The sequence below is a fragment of the Carassius auratus genome, chromosome 37, assembly GCF_003368295.1.
Source record: "Carassius auratus strain Wakin chromosome 37, ASM336829v1, whole genome shotgun sequence".
NCBI lineage: Eukaryota > Metazoa > Chordata > Actinopteri > Cypriniformes > Cyprinidae > Carassius > Carassius auratus.
In genome coordinates, this window is record NC_039279.1 from 15,664,359 (window position 1) to 15,677,712 (window position 13,354).

Below are 13,354 nucleotides of genomic sequence, written 5' to 3' on the forward strand. Positions count from 1 at the left end.
CACTGACCAGCAAACCTCTACTATGTGACACAGAAGAGACATCTCTGTATTTATGCACATTGCAGAGACTCGGGTATATAATTTCACAAATGCTAAATGAAACTGAATACAATATCATACAACATATCTGAATTTTAATAATTCTTGGAAAGGTAATGCAATTAGGCTATTTTCATAATATTCCAGGATGTTCAGTTTTAATAACCGCATCAGTATTTTCTCCCCTTTGATGCAAACATCAAATCAGTGACTGGTAGGTAGGTAAGATCATACTAGTAATTACACACAACCTTAAAATTAAAGACAACTACTCAAATGTCATTCATTTATGCTGCATATTATAATAAAGAGCTGTGAAAAACACCTTTTAATGTTCAAAATGCTTCCTTAATTGTATACTTTCATCTCACTGCATCCTGTTTAAGGAGATCTGAGCTTTAAAATGAGAACTAAATTAACTCATTTTGATTGAAATTCTCTTTTTAATTTTATTTAAATAAGGCAATGAAAAATATACATGTATCTGGTCCCTTCTCTTTTACTCAAACTCTTCAGATAAGTAAATCAAATACAGTGATTGATTAGAAGAAAAAAAAAGAAGTTAAATCAAATATTACAACATATACAGCCATGCGTCCCATTCATCTTGCCAAATGTCATTGAAAACAACCAGACTACCTTCAACAGCATATACTTTCGAGGTTAAATGCTCATTTCACATTAATGTGTTCTTTTTAAGTAACTCAGCGTGTGAGCCCCAGTTACTTAACTATTTGTTGAAAAATAGTATGTGCCATGAAGTGTTGACTGATCTCAACTTCAAAGTTAACCAGGCTTTAGGGGCAGTTTGCAAACATTCACACTACTATGTTCAGAAGCCCCAGTATTGCTGCTTTATTGTATCTAGTTGGAAAATAAAGTGGGAAATCCACCTTTTCACACTTATGTTTGCAGATCATTTCTGCCTGAACTTTTAAAACATCCTTTATTGACTCCTGATTCCTTAGTGAAGAAGATCAAATGGCCTTGACCTGTTGCAAGACTTAACTGCTTTACTGTATGCAAGACTGCGGAGGTTTGGGTTTCTTTTGCACCATTGTGCAACTTGGGAATCCATCCACAGATGTTTGTGGTCTTCAAGCGGTTGACGGTATTGACAAAAGCTGGGAGAAAGCCACTCCAATGCCAGCCGAAGCACATGGATGGGAAAGGGATAATTGCAAACTGTACATCCTGTGCTTTGAAATGCTTACCCTACTGCTTTGTCTCTCTTGACAGCTCCAGGTAAAAGATTAAAGTTTCCAATTACAGCTGGGAGAAATTCAAAAGGAAGCAATACCCGGAAAAAGGACTTTCTGAATGAGGGCGTGTTTTGAGAGGAAGGGTATTTGCTCTATCGCAGCATTGTGTTCTGTTTGAACTGTTAAAATGACAAACATTGAAACATAAAAAGAGTTTAATAATAATAATTTAACCATGTATAGAAGCCAGTAAATTGCTTGAAGTATAATATATGTGCCATAATGATTCACTCGAAGCACCGGCTATGTGAACATTGTGCCATTAAACACTGCCACTATCTGTAAGCATAATTGAACTTTAAAGAAAAGGTGACTATAGCCAGTCTCCATGTGCTATACCATATTAAAGCCTCTCACCTTCAAAGAGTGAGACAGACAGAATTCACAAGCAGACTTCAAACAGATGCTTGTTTGTAATGTGTGACCTGTCTATATAAATGCTTTTGAAATCATTGGATCAATCAGACATGCATGGCTTTTTAATCTCTGTTCCAAGGCTGGTTAGTTTACATTACTGCTATTTTGTTTTCTTTATCTGTTGTGACATTGGTCTTTCATGTTTTTCCTCGAGATTTTGTATATTGATCTCTGAAAAAACATTTTTAAAATAATAGATCCTTCACTGATCATTATAATCTCCTTGTTCTCTTTGATAAGTTTCAACAGGTTTTACACAAAGTGACTTCAAAGTAATAAAAAGTAAAAATAGCCTCCGAGATGCAGTTAAATAATGACCACCCAATGACTTACAATTTTACCTTTTTTTTAAGTAGTGGAAAGGTTTCTAATGGCTTATTAAATAAGGACACACCTTATTAAATACCTTAATTAAACTTCTAGACGTGAATGCATTCCAGCCCTCAGCTCCGACCACACCTGTATGTTCTTTACATACGATATAACAAACTACCACAGTGAAATATATACTCTCTGTTAATGTAAGCATGATTTAAGACATTGCATACTTTATATCATCTTTATTTGGAATAAAATAGACATTTAAATCAGCTCTGTATGACTGTAAAACTAGATGAATACACATTTAAGATTTAAGACTAGCAAAAGACCCGATGCACCTTCTTTCAGGGTTGACAAAAATATCTGAATTAAGTGCCAACTGCCTTATATTATTTACAGTATAATACAGTAATTTACTGCAAAATTTAAGTTCCGTTGAGAAACAATTATATCAACTCTGCAATGCTGACACAAGAAAATGGAGGAAAAACAGTGTATCCCATTCCAAGTCGAGCTTCTCCTCAGTCACTCGTGGACTCAAGTCTTTCTTTTTTCACTTCTCTGGGAGCTTTGTGAAAGAAAATTCCTCGAACATTCATTCAGTGTTTCTGGCAAGTGTGCAGACTTCGTGATGACTTGCTGCCATCTCTTTGCGTTCTGCAGGACAGACCTTCTGCACAATCACAACGCTGGAATATCTCCAAGCCATGGGTGCCTTTCCTCTTGTGCTTTGTGCAGACCTGGCCTACTTTTAGGACAGGCTTGCAGATTTTGGACCAAAAGTGACGGGCACAGCAGAGTCCCTCAATACAGTCTGATGATCTCAGGCAGTTCTCTCCCTCCAGACCTTTAAAAACAAAACAACACTCATGAATACCGTGCACAACTTAAATGTTTTTTTTAGGTTTGAATGACCATTATGAGGCAACAGAGGATTTGAGCTTCAAAAATATGTGCTATTCTACACATGCATCATTGAATATTGTAATCATTGTTTACCTTTTAGCATTTGGTTTTGTGGGGAATCTTGAGTTGCAACTTTTGGTGGCACCACAACAGTTGAGTTTTCTTGGGAGATGGACACAAACTCTTCCATTCCAATCTGGTGGATCATGTCAGGATCATTTGGCAGACAAACTCCTATTAAGAAGACACGTTTTAAATGTTAGCGAACACTGCTTGTTGTTTGATTAAGGCTAACGATAAAAGGTTTTTAATCTTCGTATTTCATTACCGTTGTTGCAGTGGTTGCCAGGGCAGCACATCGCATCCCGGATGCAGCGCTTCCTGCGCTTCTTGCACTGGAGACAGACACCGCGAGACAGGAAGCAGAACTCGTCGCCACCGCATTCCTCATCACTCTCGCAGATTAAAGGCTGCTGGAGTTTAGAAATACACTATTAGTCGAACGACCACAAAGTCAAAGCAGCTGTCTGAGAAAACATGCGCTCGTTTAAATTCTTACCTGCAGTGCATCAATGGCGAAGTTCAGACTGCCGCTGTCCGCAGGTGTCTCATCCGTACTCGGGCTGACCGGGTAAGCGGGACTCGCCACACCTGGACCGACCTTAATAGCGTTGGAGTTGAGCACCACAGAACCGGCGGATGCCGCTTTGATACAGACCACAAGTATGAGGCATGCGGTAGAGAAAATGGCAAAGTTCAGCATCTTCAGGGCTGGTATTCCTTGGAGGATGGAGGATGTATTCCCGAGGTGAGCGGAGCTCTTCTGTAGTTCCTCATGAGCCCAAGACGCTTTATTTATACGCGCGCGGAGCTGTTTGCGCACCCGCCCCTCGCTGAGAGTAACAAAGGGCTGGATGAAATTTCAAAGAGTTGTGTCATGAGCGGTCTGTCTATCAGTCTGTCTGTCTTCATGAGCTGCCATCAAACAGCCACCACAGTAATACGTATTGCATGGGAAAGAAACATCAGTCGAGAAATGTTGAATATTGTTTCAGTAATTTTCTAGTTTTCTATATTATGTATTATACATTTTGTAGTATAGTAGCTACATTTACCGTTTTTATTATTATTATTCTTAATTCTTGATTATTCAAATAGTTATCAAATAATTAAAATCCCTTCTGGATATTAGTCATCGGACATTTAAACATTAATTATCCCGATAATTATTTTTCGTAACTTACGTTTTTTTTTTTTTTTTTTTTTTTTTCAGAGTAAGTTTGTATATTCCATGTAAGAAATGCAGCATAGCTTTTGCAGAAATTGTCATAACCGTGATGGGGGCCCTTTAAAAAATGCGTTTGATTGTGCAGAGATCAAAGTGAACATGCAAATAAGAAGAAGTGAGAAGTTTACCGAATTAATTATCATTCAGTCTGTGCTTTTAAACAAACAGTGAGTGATTAACAATCTGAGATAAGATGGGATGCTCTTAGATGACGTCGTTTATCTTTTGATCTGATTATAAAGATTTGAACAGAATAAAATAATTTTACATGAATAAACTCGTTTCTAAAAATCCAATTTTTATCCAAATTAAGTGAGCAACCCATGTGTTCATATGTAGCCTATCTTTATCAAAAGATAGACATTTATTTGTCTATTTAGTAGCTTGGTGACCTCCTAACTAACAGATTTGAGAGTTTTTGAACTAAATTTGTGTTTATTTACAGTCGCTATCTACTCCATTCTGAAAAGTCTGCTCTAAAATTGTTCCATTAAATGAACAGTAATAGTATCATGATAATATGACATATCGGTGGACATAAAACGCGCGAATGGAAATTCCAAAATATCCGTCTAGCCAATACTCCGAGGTAGCTCCCAAATCAATGTCTTTGATCTTGTTGACATGGGTCAGTTCTAATAGACGACCACATGACACACACCGAATAGCCTACACTTCATTAAACGCGAATTGACAGGGTTCATCCCCATCCCTTTGTCTATTGGCTTAGATTTAATTGTACATCGAAAGCCTACAGTGGTGTAAAATGAAGCGTGTGTAAAGGAGCCTTTGATGAGCTCAGATCAAACAGGACTGAAGCCCGTGTCTTAATAAGACTTCCACAGCGTTGGCATTTTCGCAAACAGTCCATTTGCTCGGTTTTAGCGGCTTTTTGTAGACATTGTACTCAGCAGATTCATTAAGTGGGATGCCAGGTAATCCTGTTTTAAAATTCCTGATGACGGCTTATTCAGGTCAGGGCTTCTGAGTGACCACTGAGTAGGCCTAAGCCTATTATTCACTACAGAATAAAAATAACAAATAATAATAATAATTATACATATAATATTGGTTATAAAATACATTTGAAGGAGATGGCAACAGCAAAACGATAAATGACAAAGTTTTAAATAGCCTACTAGTAGCCTAATATTCATTAACAAAATAATTAGCCTACCTCCGCGATTTTAAGTTTCCAAGCAGAGTAACTTGATGTATTAATTACAGGTGTGCCTTTATCAGTTTATTGCAATGGCTTAAAAAAAAAAAAAAAAAAACTTATTAGAGAATCGGTTCTTTTGAACAGGTCTTTTCAAAGAACCGGTTCAAAACATCGAATTAGTGATTCTTTTACAATATGAGATAATTACCTCATTACTTGAAATCCTGATGTGGCATGCATGTTCCAAAATGTACATAGTACATAATACTATGTAGGGACATATTAGGTATTAAGCTTTTTTTATTATTGCGTTGTGTTACTAAAATGGTTTAATTTAATGTTCCACAGTTCATTTCTTTGCAGCCTTAAGGTTATGAAAATGTTAGAGCCATATTATGGTTGCATTCAGCCCTGTGTCCTTTACTTACCTAGGGGAAAAACTTTTTAATTGTGTTTTTAATTTGTTAAAATGTTATTAATAACAGTTTATGCATGTGAATAAAACTGCAGTGGTTCCAAACGTGTTTTACTTGTAACATTTGGGGCTTTTTACCCTAAATGTTCATTATTTTCTTATTTCTATCGTATAGGCCTACATGTTCAAATAGCTAGATCAGGCGGTTCTGGGTTCAGTGAGTCTTTCAGTTAATTCAGTGATTCGTAAATGAATCGTTCAGACTGGATTTGTATACTGTAGGCCTACTGTAAATATATTAATTGGGAAAATCTCAGACTCAAACGATTTGTTCACGCATTGGGCATCTCTAGTTTAGCTCAGTTGGAACTCCTTTTTGTAAAATAATATCAACCCAAGCAATGTTTTTTTTATTTTATTTTATTGTGTTATTTTAAATTTTCAAATGATCCTGCAGGATTCCGACAGTCCCTCTATTGTGGTAGGCTAATGGTGTGTTGTTATGCATTCTGCAGATGGCATGCAAAGGTAGGTAGTTTATTTTTGTAAGTTGCTGTCCTCCTTCAATGTGACAGTATCTAAGCAGGGTGCATGTCTTCTGATGACTCTCCAAAACAAACTTGTTTCTTTGTTGATGCTTTGTTAGACTTCATGTTTAAAGCTGGATAAGGGGTTTACTGTAACTAGCCAGCCCAAAATTGTAGTAATAGGTTTAGGAATATAAATAAAGAGTAAAAACAGATCTTTATTTAACTTGAGAAAAATCTCTCTTAGGTAGGTCTCTCCTTGGTGCATTATTTTAAAATGACCATAACTTAATTTCTAGTACATTTTCTTTTTCAGGAAGAGTATTGTGATTACTGTGTCTAACATGACTGATTTTGAACAATTCATTTGAATGTCTTCCCCGCTCGCCATAATAAATATATTTAAATCTTAATATATTGGTTGAAAATCACCAATTAGTAGATGTTCCATTGACTGATGGCTTTAGCTGTGAATTGGAGGTCAAAGATGTCTTCTCTACCCCCTGGGTTTACATCTTTTGATGTCTATGGGCCACAGTGTTGGCAATGAAGAGCTACCAAGCTTATGTGTTATCTGTTGGGAAGAGGGGAGGGAGGATGTTTACAGAGCATTATCACCAGCTGATATGAATCAGACCCTTCATAGTACTAACACCTCGAGCTACATCTTGTTTGTCGGACAAGATAGCAAATCTTGTTTGTAGGACTTTCTGAACTTCTGAGTATAAAAATAGGCTAATGAACGCAACATGCAATGAAAACAGCAGGTGCAAATTTCAAACACTGAAAGCTTTATGAAGAAACATTACTTTGAAAGATGCTTTTATTGTAAGAAAATGGCATATAAATTTCTGTACCTTAAAAAAGCCACAACTGATTAAGAAGAACATTTTGAGGTTTCTGACCTAGTCGTGCAGCATCAAAACAAGCAGGGTGAATTCTGGATGCCATTGTGTTAAGGCACTTTCAACAATGCCAAAAGATATATGGTAAGCAAAAAAAAAAAAATCCATCTTGAAAAGTAAAGATAACAGAGAACTAAAATAGCTGGTCTGGACTGGTTTTACTCTGACAATAAATCTCTACAAATATCACAAAAATATTACCACTGTATATATATATACATAAATATATACTCCTGGTCCTACAATAAATAAGATTACATAATTGGTTTTCCAACACAGCACTTTGTGTTCAAGCTACAGGCAGTCTTCTCGTCATTGTTTAAATGAGTCAAGTAGAGTTATGAATATTATTGGTGAAAAAGTCTGGAGAAAATATTCTGAATGTATGTCTGGTATCAATAATAGAGCTCATTATGTATCTTCATAAACACATTACCCACATTTTATCTGGGATCCTGTGACTTTGCCCTTCCACTGGGGAAGTACAGTGTGTATTTTAGGAAAAAAAAAGCCTGCCCTCTAGTGGTGCATTATTTGAGCAGATTTCCATTGTCTTAAAAAAAATGTTTCCAATTATAAAAAGAAAATATATTCATAAGCCTTAAAATAATATTTTAAATAAGAATTTGAAAGGGTAGTCCACCCACAATTGTTAATATTGTTGTAATTTGCTCACCCTCATGTCGTTCCAAACCTGTATGACTTTATTTTTTTACTGTGGAACACAAAAGAAGATATTTTTCGTTTCCCATTGGCTTAATATAACATTTTTTTTTTTCTAAAATGTTTGGAACAACATGATTCCAAAATAATTGTTATTTTTGGGCTGAAATATTCCTTTAAGAGGAATATGCATAAAATTACTAAATTGAAATTAATTTAATCATATGTACCATACCTTTTAACTTTTTAAGTATTTGACACTGGTGTGTTTCTGTACCAAATATATTAACTATATTCATACAAAACTGTCATACTATCAGAAGTAACCACAAACTAAATTCCGTCCTAAAATGCATCTTAGAAACATTATCAAAACTCACTCCAGATTATAGTACGGTCCCTACTTATGATTCTCTTTTTAGGACCCAGACTTAAAACCTGAAACCACTGCTCGTGCAATCAGTCAAACATAAAACAGCAAAAAAATAAAAACAATAAAATAAAGGGGTCATTTATAAGACATCTGTTCCAGCATGAGGCGGTCTGAGTCCATTTCTAAAGCCATGTTGGAAATATGGACTCCAGTCCTTCTAAATAGGACAGTTCACGGTAGCTGTGGGGTGCAGCGGGAAGCTGAGACGCCCCAATGGCATCGCAGGACAGAAGTATGTGCGAAGGCAACTTGGTGTCACAGAGCTGGGCTAGACGTCTTCCATTCTTCTCTTCGCTGACAAACCACACGAGACACTCCAGGGCAGGGCACGTTACAAGTTTCATTTTTAGAAATCAGTGTCCCAGCCGGAATTGTCATCTGGAGGAGGTTCCTCATTGTCCTCTGGAAAGCTATCAAAGTTACTGGTGTCAGTCGAGCTTGCAACCTAATAGGTGCATGAATGGAGGAAATAGGATGTTAGACGGAGCAGTAAATGTTGTAAACAACTGTAAAAATCACAATTTGAGCCTGCACATTTATTCATTATTCATTGTCTCAAATACCAACAAATATAAATTAGTATTTAATTCATATATATTTAATTATAATAAACTTTCATTTTATAGACCTGCTGCACAATTAATCAAAATAAAAGTGAAATTACCATATCAAAAGGTTGAGATTTAATCTTGAAAAAGAAGAAACTATGGAGTTGAAACTCTAGTTTATCCTAACTAACAATGTATTTATGTTGAATATACTTGAATATGTTTCAAATGCAAATCTCTTAGTTTCTCCTCCTTTAACATATTCAAATTCACATTAATGAATTAAATTGGAGCATGTTTAAAACTGAGATGTTTTTATACTTACATCAGGAATAATTGGAGGGGTGAGAGTTCCTTTGCGTAGTCCTTCCCAGTTAAAGCCTTCAAACCATCTATGATGGAAAAAGATAATTAAAGCATGTCTCATAGAAACAGAATTTAAATGGTGGGTAGGGTGGTATTTTCAGTTGAAATTTCAGTCTTTGGAATGAATAGATTTAAACAATTGTACTTAGAACAGGGTTGTTATCAAAATGAAAAACAAATCTTAACCACAGTGTAATAAGACAAGTTTTTTTTAGGAATTCCTTGACCTTACTAATTTATTTATATATATATATATATATATATATATATATATATATATATATATATATATATATATATATATATATATATACATATATACTCATACATTTCAGCACTTTTCCAGATTTAAAAACCACAGTTTTTCCAAAAATCCCCAAAGAACAATGATATTACAGTACTCACTTGTGCTTTTGAATATCTTTGACTCCATTTTTCAAGTTTCCTAGCCTCTCAGATGGATTGTCCCTGAGGGAAACAGTATATTTCATAACAGATTTAATTTATGGAGCTAAAGTTGTTTTGTCAAATATGCCTTCGATAAATCTAGATCCAGCAAGTTTTTTTTTTCATTTACCTTAATGTTTAAATGTGTTACAGGTTAAAGCAAAATAAAATTTCAGTTAATTTAAAACTTGGCTGAAATGTATATTTATGTGTCAATATTAAACAATAAATCTGCACAGATTGAATTTAAAGGCTATTAAAATGTACCCACCTGCATAGTTTTTTAATTAGATTGCCTGCATTTTTGGTGATCTTCTTTGGAAATTCTATCATGTCGATTCCTCTTAAAATTATATTATATGTCTTCATTGGATCTGGTCCTGAGAATGGTGGGCTGAACAAGAAATAAACATTTGATTTTATAAAACTAGAAAGAATAATCTTAACACACAAACTGAAAACATTTGAGCTTTTCTTGTCAAACCCAATGATAGGAAACACGTTTTACCTTCCAGTCAAGAGTTCATACATAAGAATTCCCAATGACCAATAGTCTGCTGAAATGTCATGTCCTTTATTCAGTATGATCTCTGGGGCTACATACTCCGGCGTTCCACAGAAAGTCCACGTTTTCTTTCCAAATCCAATCTTTTTGGCAAAGCCAAAGTCTACCTACAAGAGACAAACAGCATATTCATACCAAAACTGCTCCTTTGTTGTTTCTTTAGCATTAAACATACTATTGTATTCCAAAGTTGACAATAAAAAAGGTCAAAATGGACCAAATATACTGATGACTCATGTCGAACTAATGCAAGCTGTAGTCCAATAAGATGCATATTAGATGAGAAGTCCTGCCCTTTGATACCAACTAACAACAAATTTTACCAGCCTCAGAATGTGTCATCTCATATTAGAGAGTGCTTGAGATGTATACTCACAAGCTTGGCATACCCTCTGTGGTCCAGAATGAGATTTTCTGGCTTTAAATCACGGTAAATTATTCCCTTGGAATGCAGGTATGCAAAGGCTTCAACCACACAGGCTGTATAAAACCGTGTAGTTGAGTCTTCAAATGATCCTCTGTGAATAAAAAAGAAAAAGAAAACCACTAGTATTTTGAAGAGTTTCCATCATTTAGAGTGATTAAAATCAGCCATCATCACTGGAACAATTTGGCTACCTGTCTCTAAGTATGGTCCAAAGCTCTCCGCCTAGACAGGCCTCCATCAGCATGTACAGATATTTACTGTCTTTGAAAGTCCTGTACAACCTAGGGGAACACAACCACACAATTTTGTCCATCAATGTATTTTTCATTTGCCTTGATAGATTTAGGATATGATCTCTAATGATACTCTTGGGAGGTTTGAGCACCTACCTTACAATGAAGTCTGAATGCGCCTCCTGCATGATCTGTTTCTCAGAGCGGATGTGCTCCTGTTGCCGCGTGTCCACGATGTGACGCTTCTTCAGAATCTTCATTGCAAATGTTTTGGTCTCTTCACTCTTGAGCTGCACCTGTGGACACCGAAGGCACACAAAAAATGAACAATGAGAAAGTGCTAATAAGCACATTTTCAATGGAAAGTAGCTGTAAAAACAAGCACTTCTGTCAGGGTCTATTAACGTAAAGGGGTCCTCAAAATAGATCAAGTAAGCAGGAATTCTTCACATTGCGTCTCTGTGAAGGCACTTGCATGTTCATTCGATCTTGTTGCTATCTAGCAAATGGATAGCACTACAGACATATACAGTATCACAGCCCCGGTGAAAGGACACTTGTTTTTACTATGTTGCCGCAGTGCCAGAAATAGGCAAGTGGAAAGGGGAATCCTCTACCCAGATCACTGGGCTTTCCTTTACAACAGAATCTGATCTGCAATGCGGATCTCTGCTTTCCTCTCTACGTCAAAGTTTCCATCATCTTCTTTCAACATAAATGGTCATACATTCATGATTTTTGCTGGAACATCTATCTATCTTTCTATCTATTAGGGGTGTCACGGTTCCAATTACTAACTCTATAAACTAACCAAGATGGTCATGTTAACATAATTTTTGTAAGAATTTGTCCATTCAAGCACAAGTCTTGAAAGAGAACTCAGTTTTTGTGCACTTTCTGAGATGTGGATCTTCTCTCTGCATGCGCAGGTTCTCATTTGTGTATTCTGGCTCTTTAATGTATAAACTGGTGAGGCAATGTGTTTAGCTTAAACAGATAGCAACGTGTTCTGTTCAGGTCTCACCTCCGCATGCGCGCTGTCAACAGCCGGAGATAACACCGTAAATGACTGGTCATATTCGAGCATATGGCACTTACAAAGAGTAACTGGTTTGTCCATGTTTCTTTTTTGTTGCTGTTGTTCATTACTGTTGTTATAATGTAATGGGAAGCCAGAATGCATATCCATCTATCTACCCATTAAACTAGTCTTCTTGAACTTTGAATGGCAGCAAGTCAGATGTCTGCCCTATCAGCTCTGTTGTGGAAAGTTACCCTGAATAGAGTTATAGCATTCTCAGACCTGATCTGTCCTTCAGCACAGTAGAACACACGAGAGCTGCTCATGCATCCAGCACAGTGTACATTAGATTAGTAAAATGTATTCTTATCATTGGTTGACATAGGTTTTTGTATTGAGGTATTGCATAATACCAGAAATCAATAGCGCAACAACTGCAGTGGTTTCCAATCCTGCTCCTGGAGGGCCAGCATCCAGTGGAGTTTAGCTCCAACCAGCTCCAATACACTTGCCTGGAAATTTTTTGTGAGTTTGAAGACCTTGATTAGCTGGTTCAGGTGTGTTTAATTAGGGCTGGAACTTAACTCTGCAGGACAGTGGCCCTTCAGGAACAAGTTTGGGCAAACCTTTTCTTACTTAAATGAACTTTTAGTGATTAATTATGGAAGGGACTGATGAATTTTAAGTTTTTTTTATTTTTTATTTATTTATGAATTTACTTGCAAACATATCATGAAATGCATGTATATGGAAGTAGCTCATCCTACCAGCTCAACTCTTCCAAATCCTCCAACTCCCAAAGTGTCGATGATGTTGAAGTCCACCAGCTTCAGGTTGGAGAAGAAGGCATTCTCTGCCTCGTATCTGCATTTTTTGAAGTGGAAAAAAGGAAACTTCTTAGAGGTTTGGATAGAGTATGTAATAGGGAATGTTGGAGCAGGAATTGGGGCAGGAAGGCTGTTTATTCGCTCCCTCTCTTTTCTCTCCTTTACCGGGATAGGAAGTAACTCACGCATTCTGACCTCCTTGTGGCTTGACCAAACCAAATACTGTGAAACAGTTAAATGTACAATTCTCAAAACGGCTAGCAATATTGCAAAGAAGATCTTGCAATATATGGCTAGCAATATGCAGTACAGCCCTCGCCTCAAGAGTACGTATGGCAAAATAATAACAACAGTCTTTGTTCAAATGTGGAGTTAAGGCGCCATTTCCAGGTTACATTTTGGGATTCGGGGTGAAGCGCAGATCGAAGAACAGAGTGATCCAGATTGGTGGAGTCTCTCCGCATCAATATCAGTTTGTGAAAGCCCTTCTGGACACAAAGTTTGGATGCAAAAATACCCAAAGTTTCCACAGTCATCAGCAGAGACAGTACTATAAGTCGAACTAAAGTCCTCGTTGAAAAT

General features: G+C 36.5%; 2 protein-coding genes across 4 annotated transcripts in view; both read right to left on the minus strand.

Moving 5' to 3' along the window:
* Positions 1 to 2,263: 2,263 nt before the first annotated feature.
* Positions 2,264 to 3,808, minus strand: LOC113056360 (dickkopf-related protein 1-like). Of its 2 annotated transcripts, none has more exons than XM_026223106.1 (4): positions 3,505 to 3,808; positions 3,274 to 3,415; positions 3,039 to 3,179; positions 2,264 to 2,886 (listed from the first exon to the last, which is right to left on the minus strand). In XM_026223106.1, exons 1-4 carry the CDS (start codon positions 3,706 to 3,708, stop codon positions 2,639 to 2,641), a joined length of 735 nt encoding a protein of 244 aa, XP_026078891.1. In that variant the 5' UTR covers positions 3,709 to 3,808; the 3' UTR covers positions 2,264 to 2,638. The 2 variants fall into 2 exon arrangements, with proteins under 2 accessions (XP_026078891.1, XP_026078890.1); XM_026223105.1 differs by having other exon boundaries at positions 3,274 to 3,418; positions 3,505 to 3,804.
* Positions 3,809 to 8,003: 4,195 nt separating this feature from the next.
* LOC113056342 (cGMP-dependent protein kinase 1-like) overlaps positions 8,004 to 13,354 on the minus strand; it is a 159,285-nt gene continuing 153,934 nt past the window's right edge. For both annotated transcript variants that reach the window (XM_026223076.1, XM_026223075.1), the window contains exons 10-18: positions 12,713 to 12,809; positions 11,081 to 11,220; positions 10,883 to 10,972; positions 10,641 to 10,782; positions 10,208 to 10,371; positions 9,971 to 10,093; positions 9,658 to 9,720; positions 9,212 to 9,278; positions 8,004 to 8,783 (exon numbers count right to left, since the gene is read on the minus strand). In XM_026223076.1, the coding sequence (XP_026078861.1) occupies positions 8,685 to 8,783; positions 9,212 to 9,278; positions 9,658 to 9,720; positions 9,971 to 10,093; positions 10,208 to 10,371; positions 10,641 to 10,782; positions 10,883 to 10,972; positions 11,081 to 11,220; positions 12,713 to 12,809 (985 nt within the window). In that variant the 3' untranslated portion in view covers positions 8,004 to 8,684. The remainder of the gene's footprint in view (positions 8,784 to 9,211; positions 9,279 to 9,657; positions 9,721 to 9,970; positions 10,094 to 10,207; positions 10,372 to 10,640; positions 10,783 to 10,882; positions 10,973 to 11,080; positions 11,221 to 12,712; positions 12,810 to 13,354) is intronic.

Coding starts and splice junctions, on each gene's coding strand:
- LOC113056360 (XM_026223105.1), bottom strand. CDS start 3,708: ATGCTGAACTTTGCCATTTTCTCTACCGCATGCCTCATACTTGTGGTC. Junction 3,180..3,273: donor TGGCAACCACTGCAACAACG/GTAATGAAATAC, acceptor TCTTCTTAATAG/GAGTTTGTCTGCCAAATGAT. Junction 2,887..3,038: donor ACAAAACCAAATGCTAAAAG/GTAAACAATGAT, acceptor TTGTTTTTAAAG/GTCTGGAGGGAGAGAACTGC.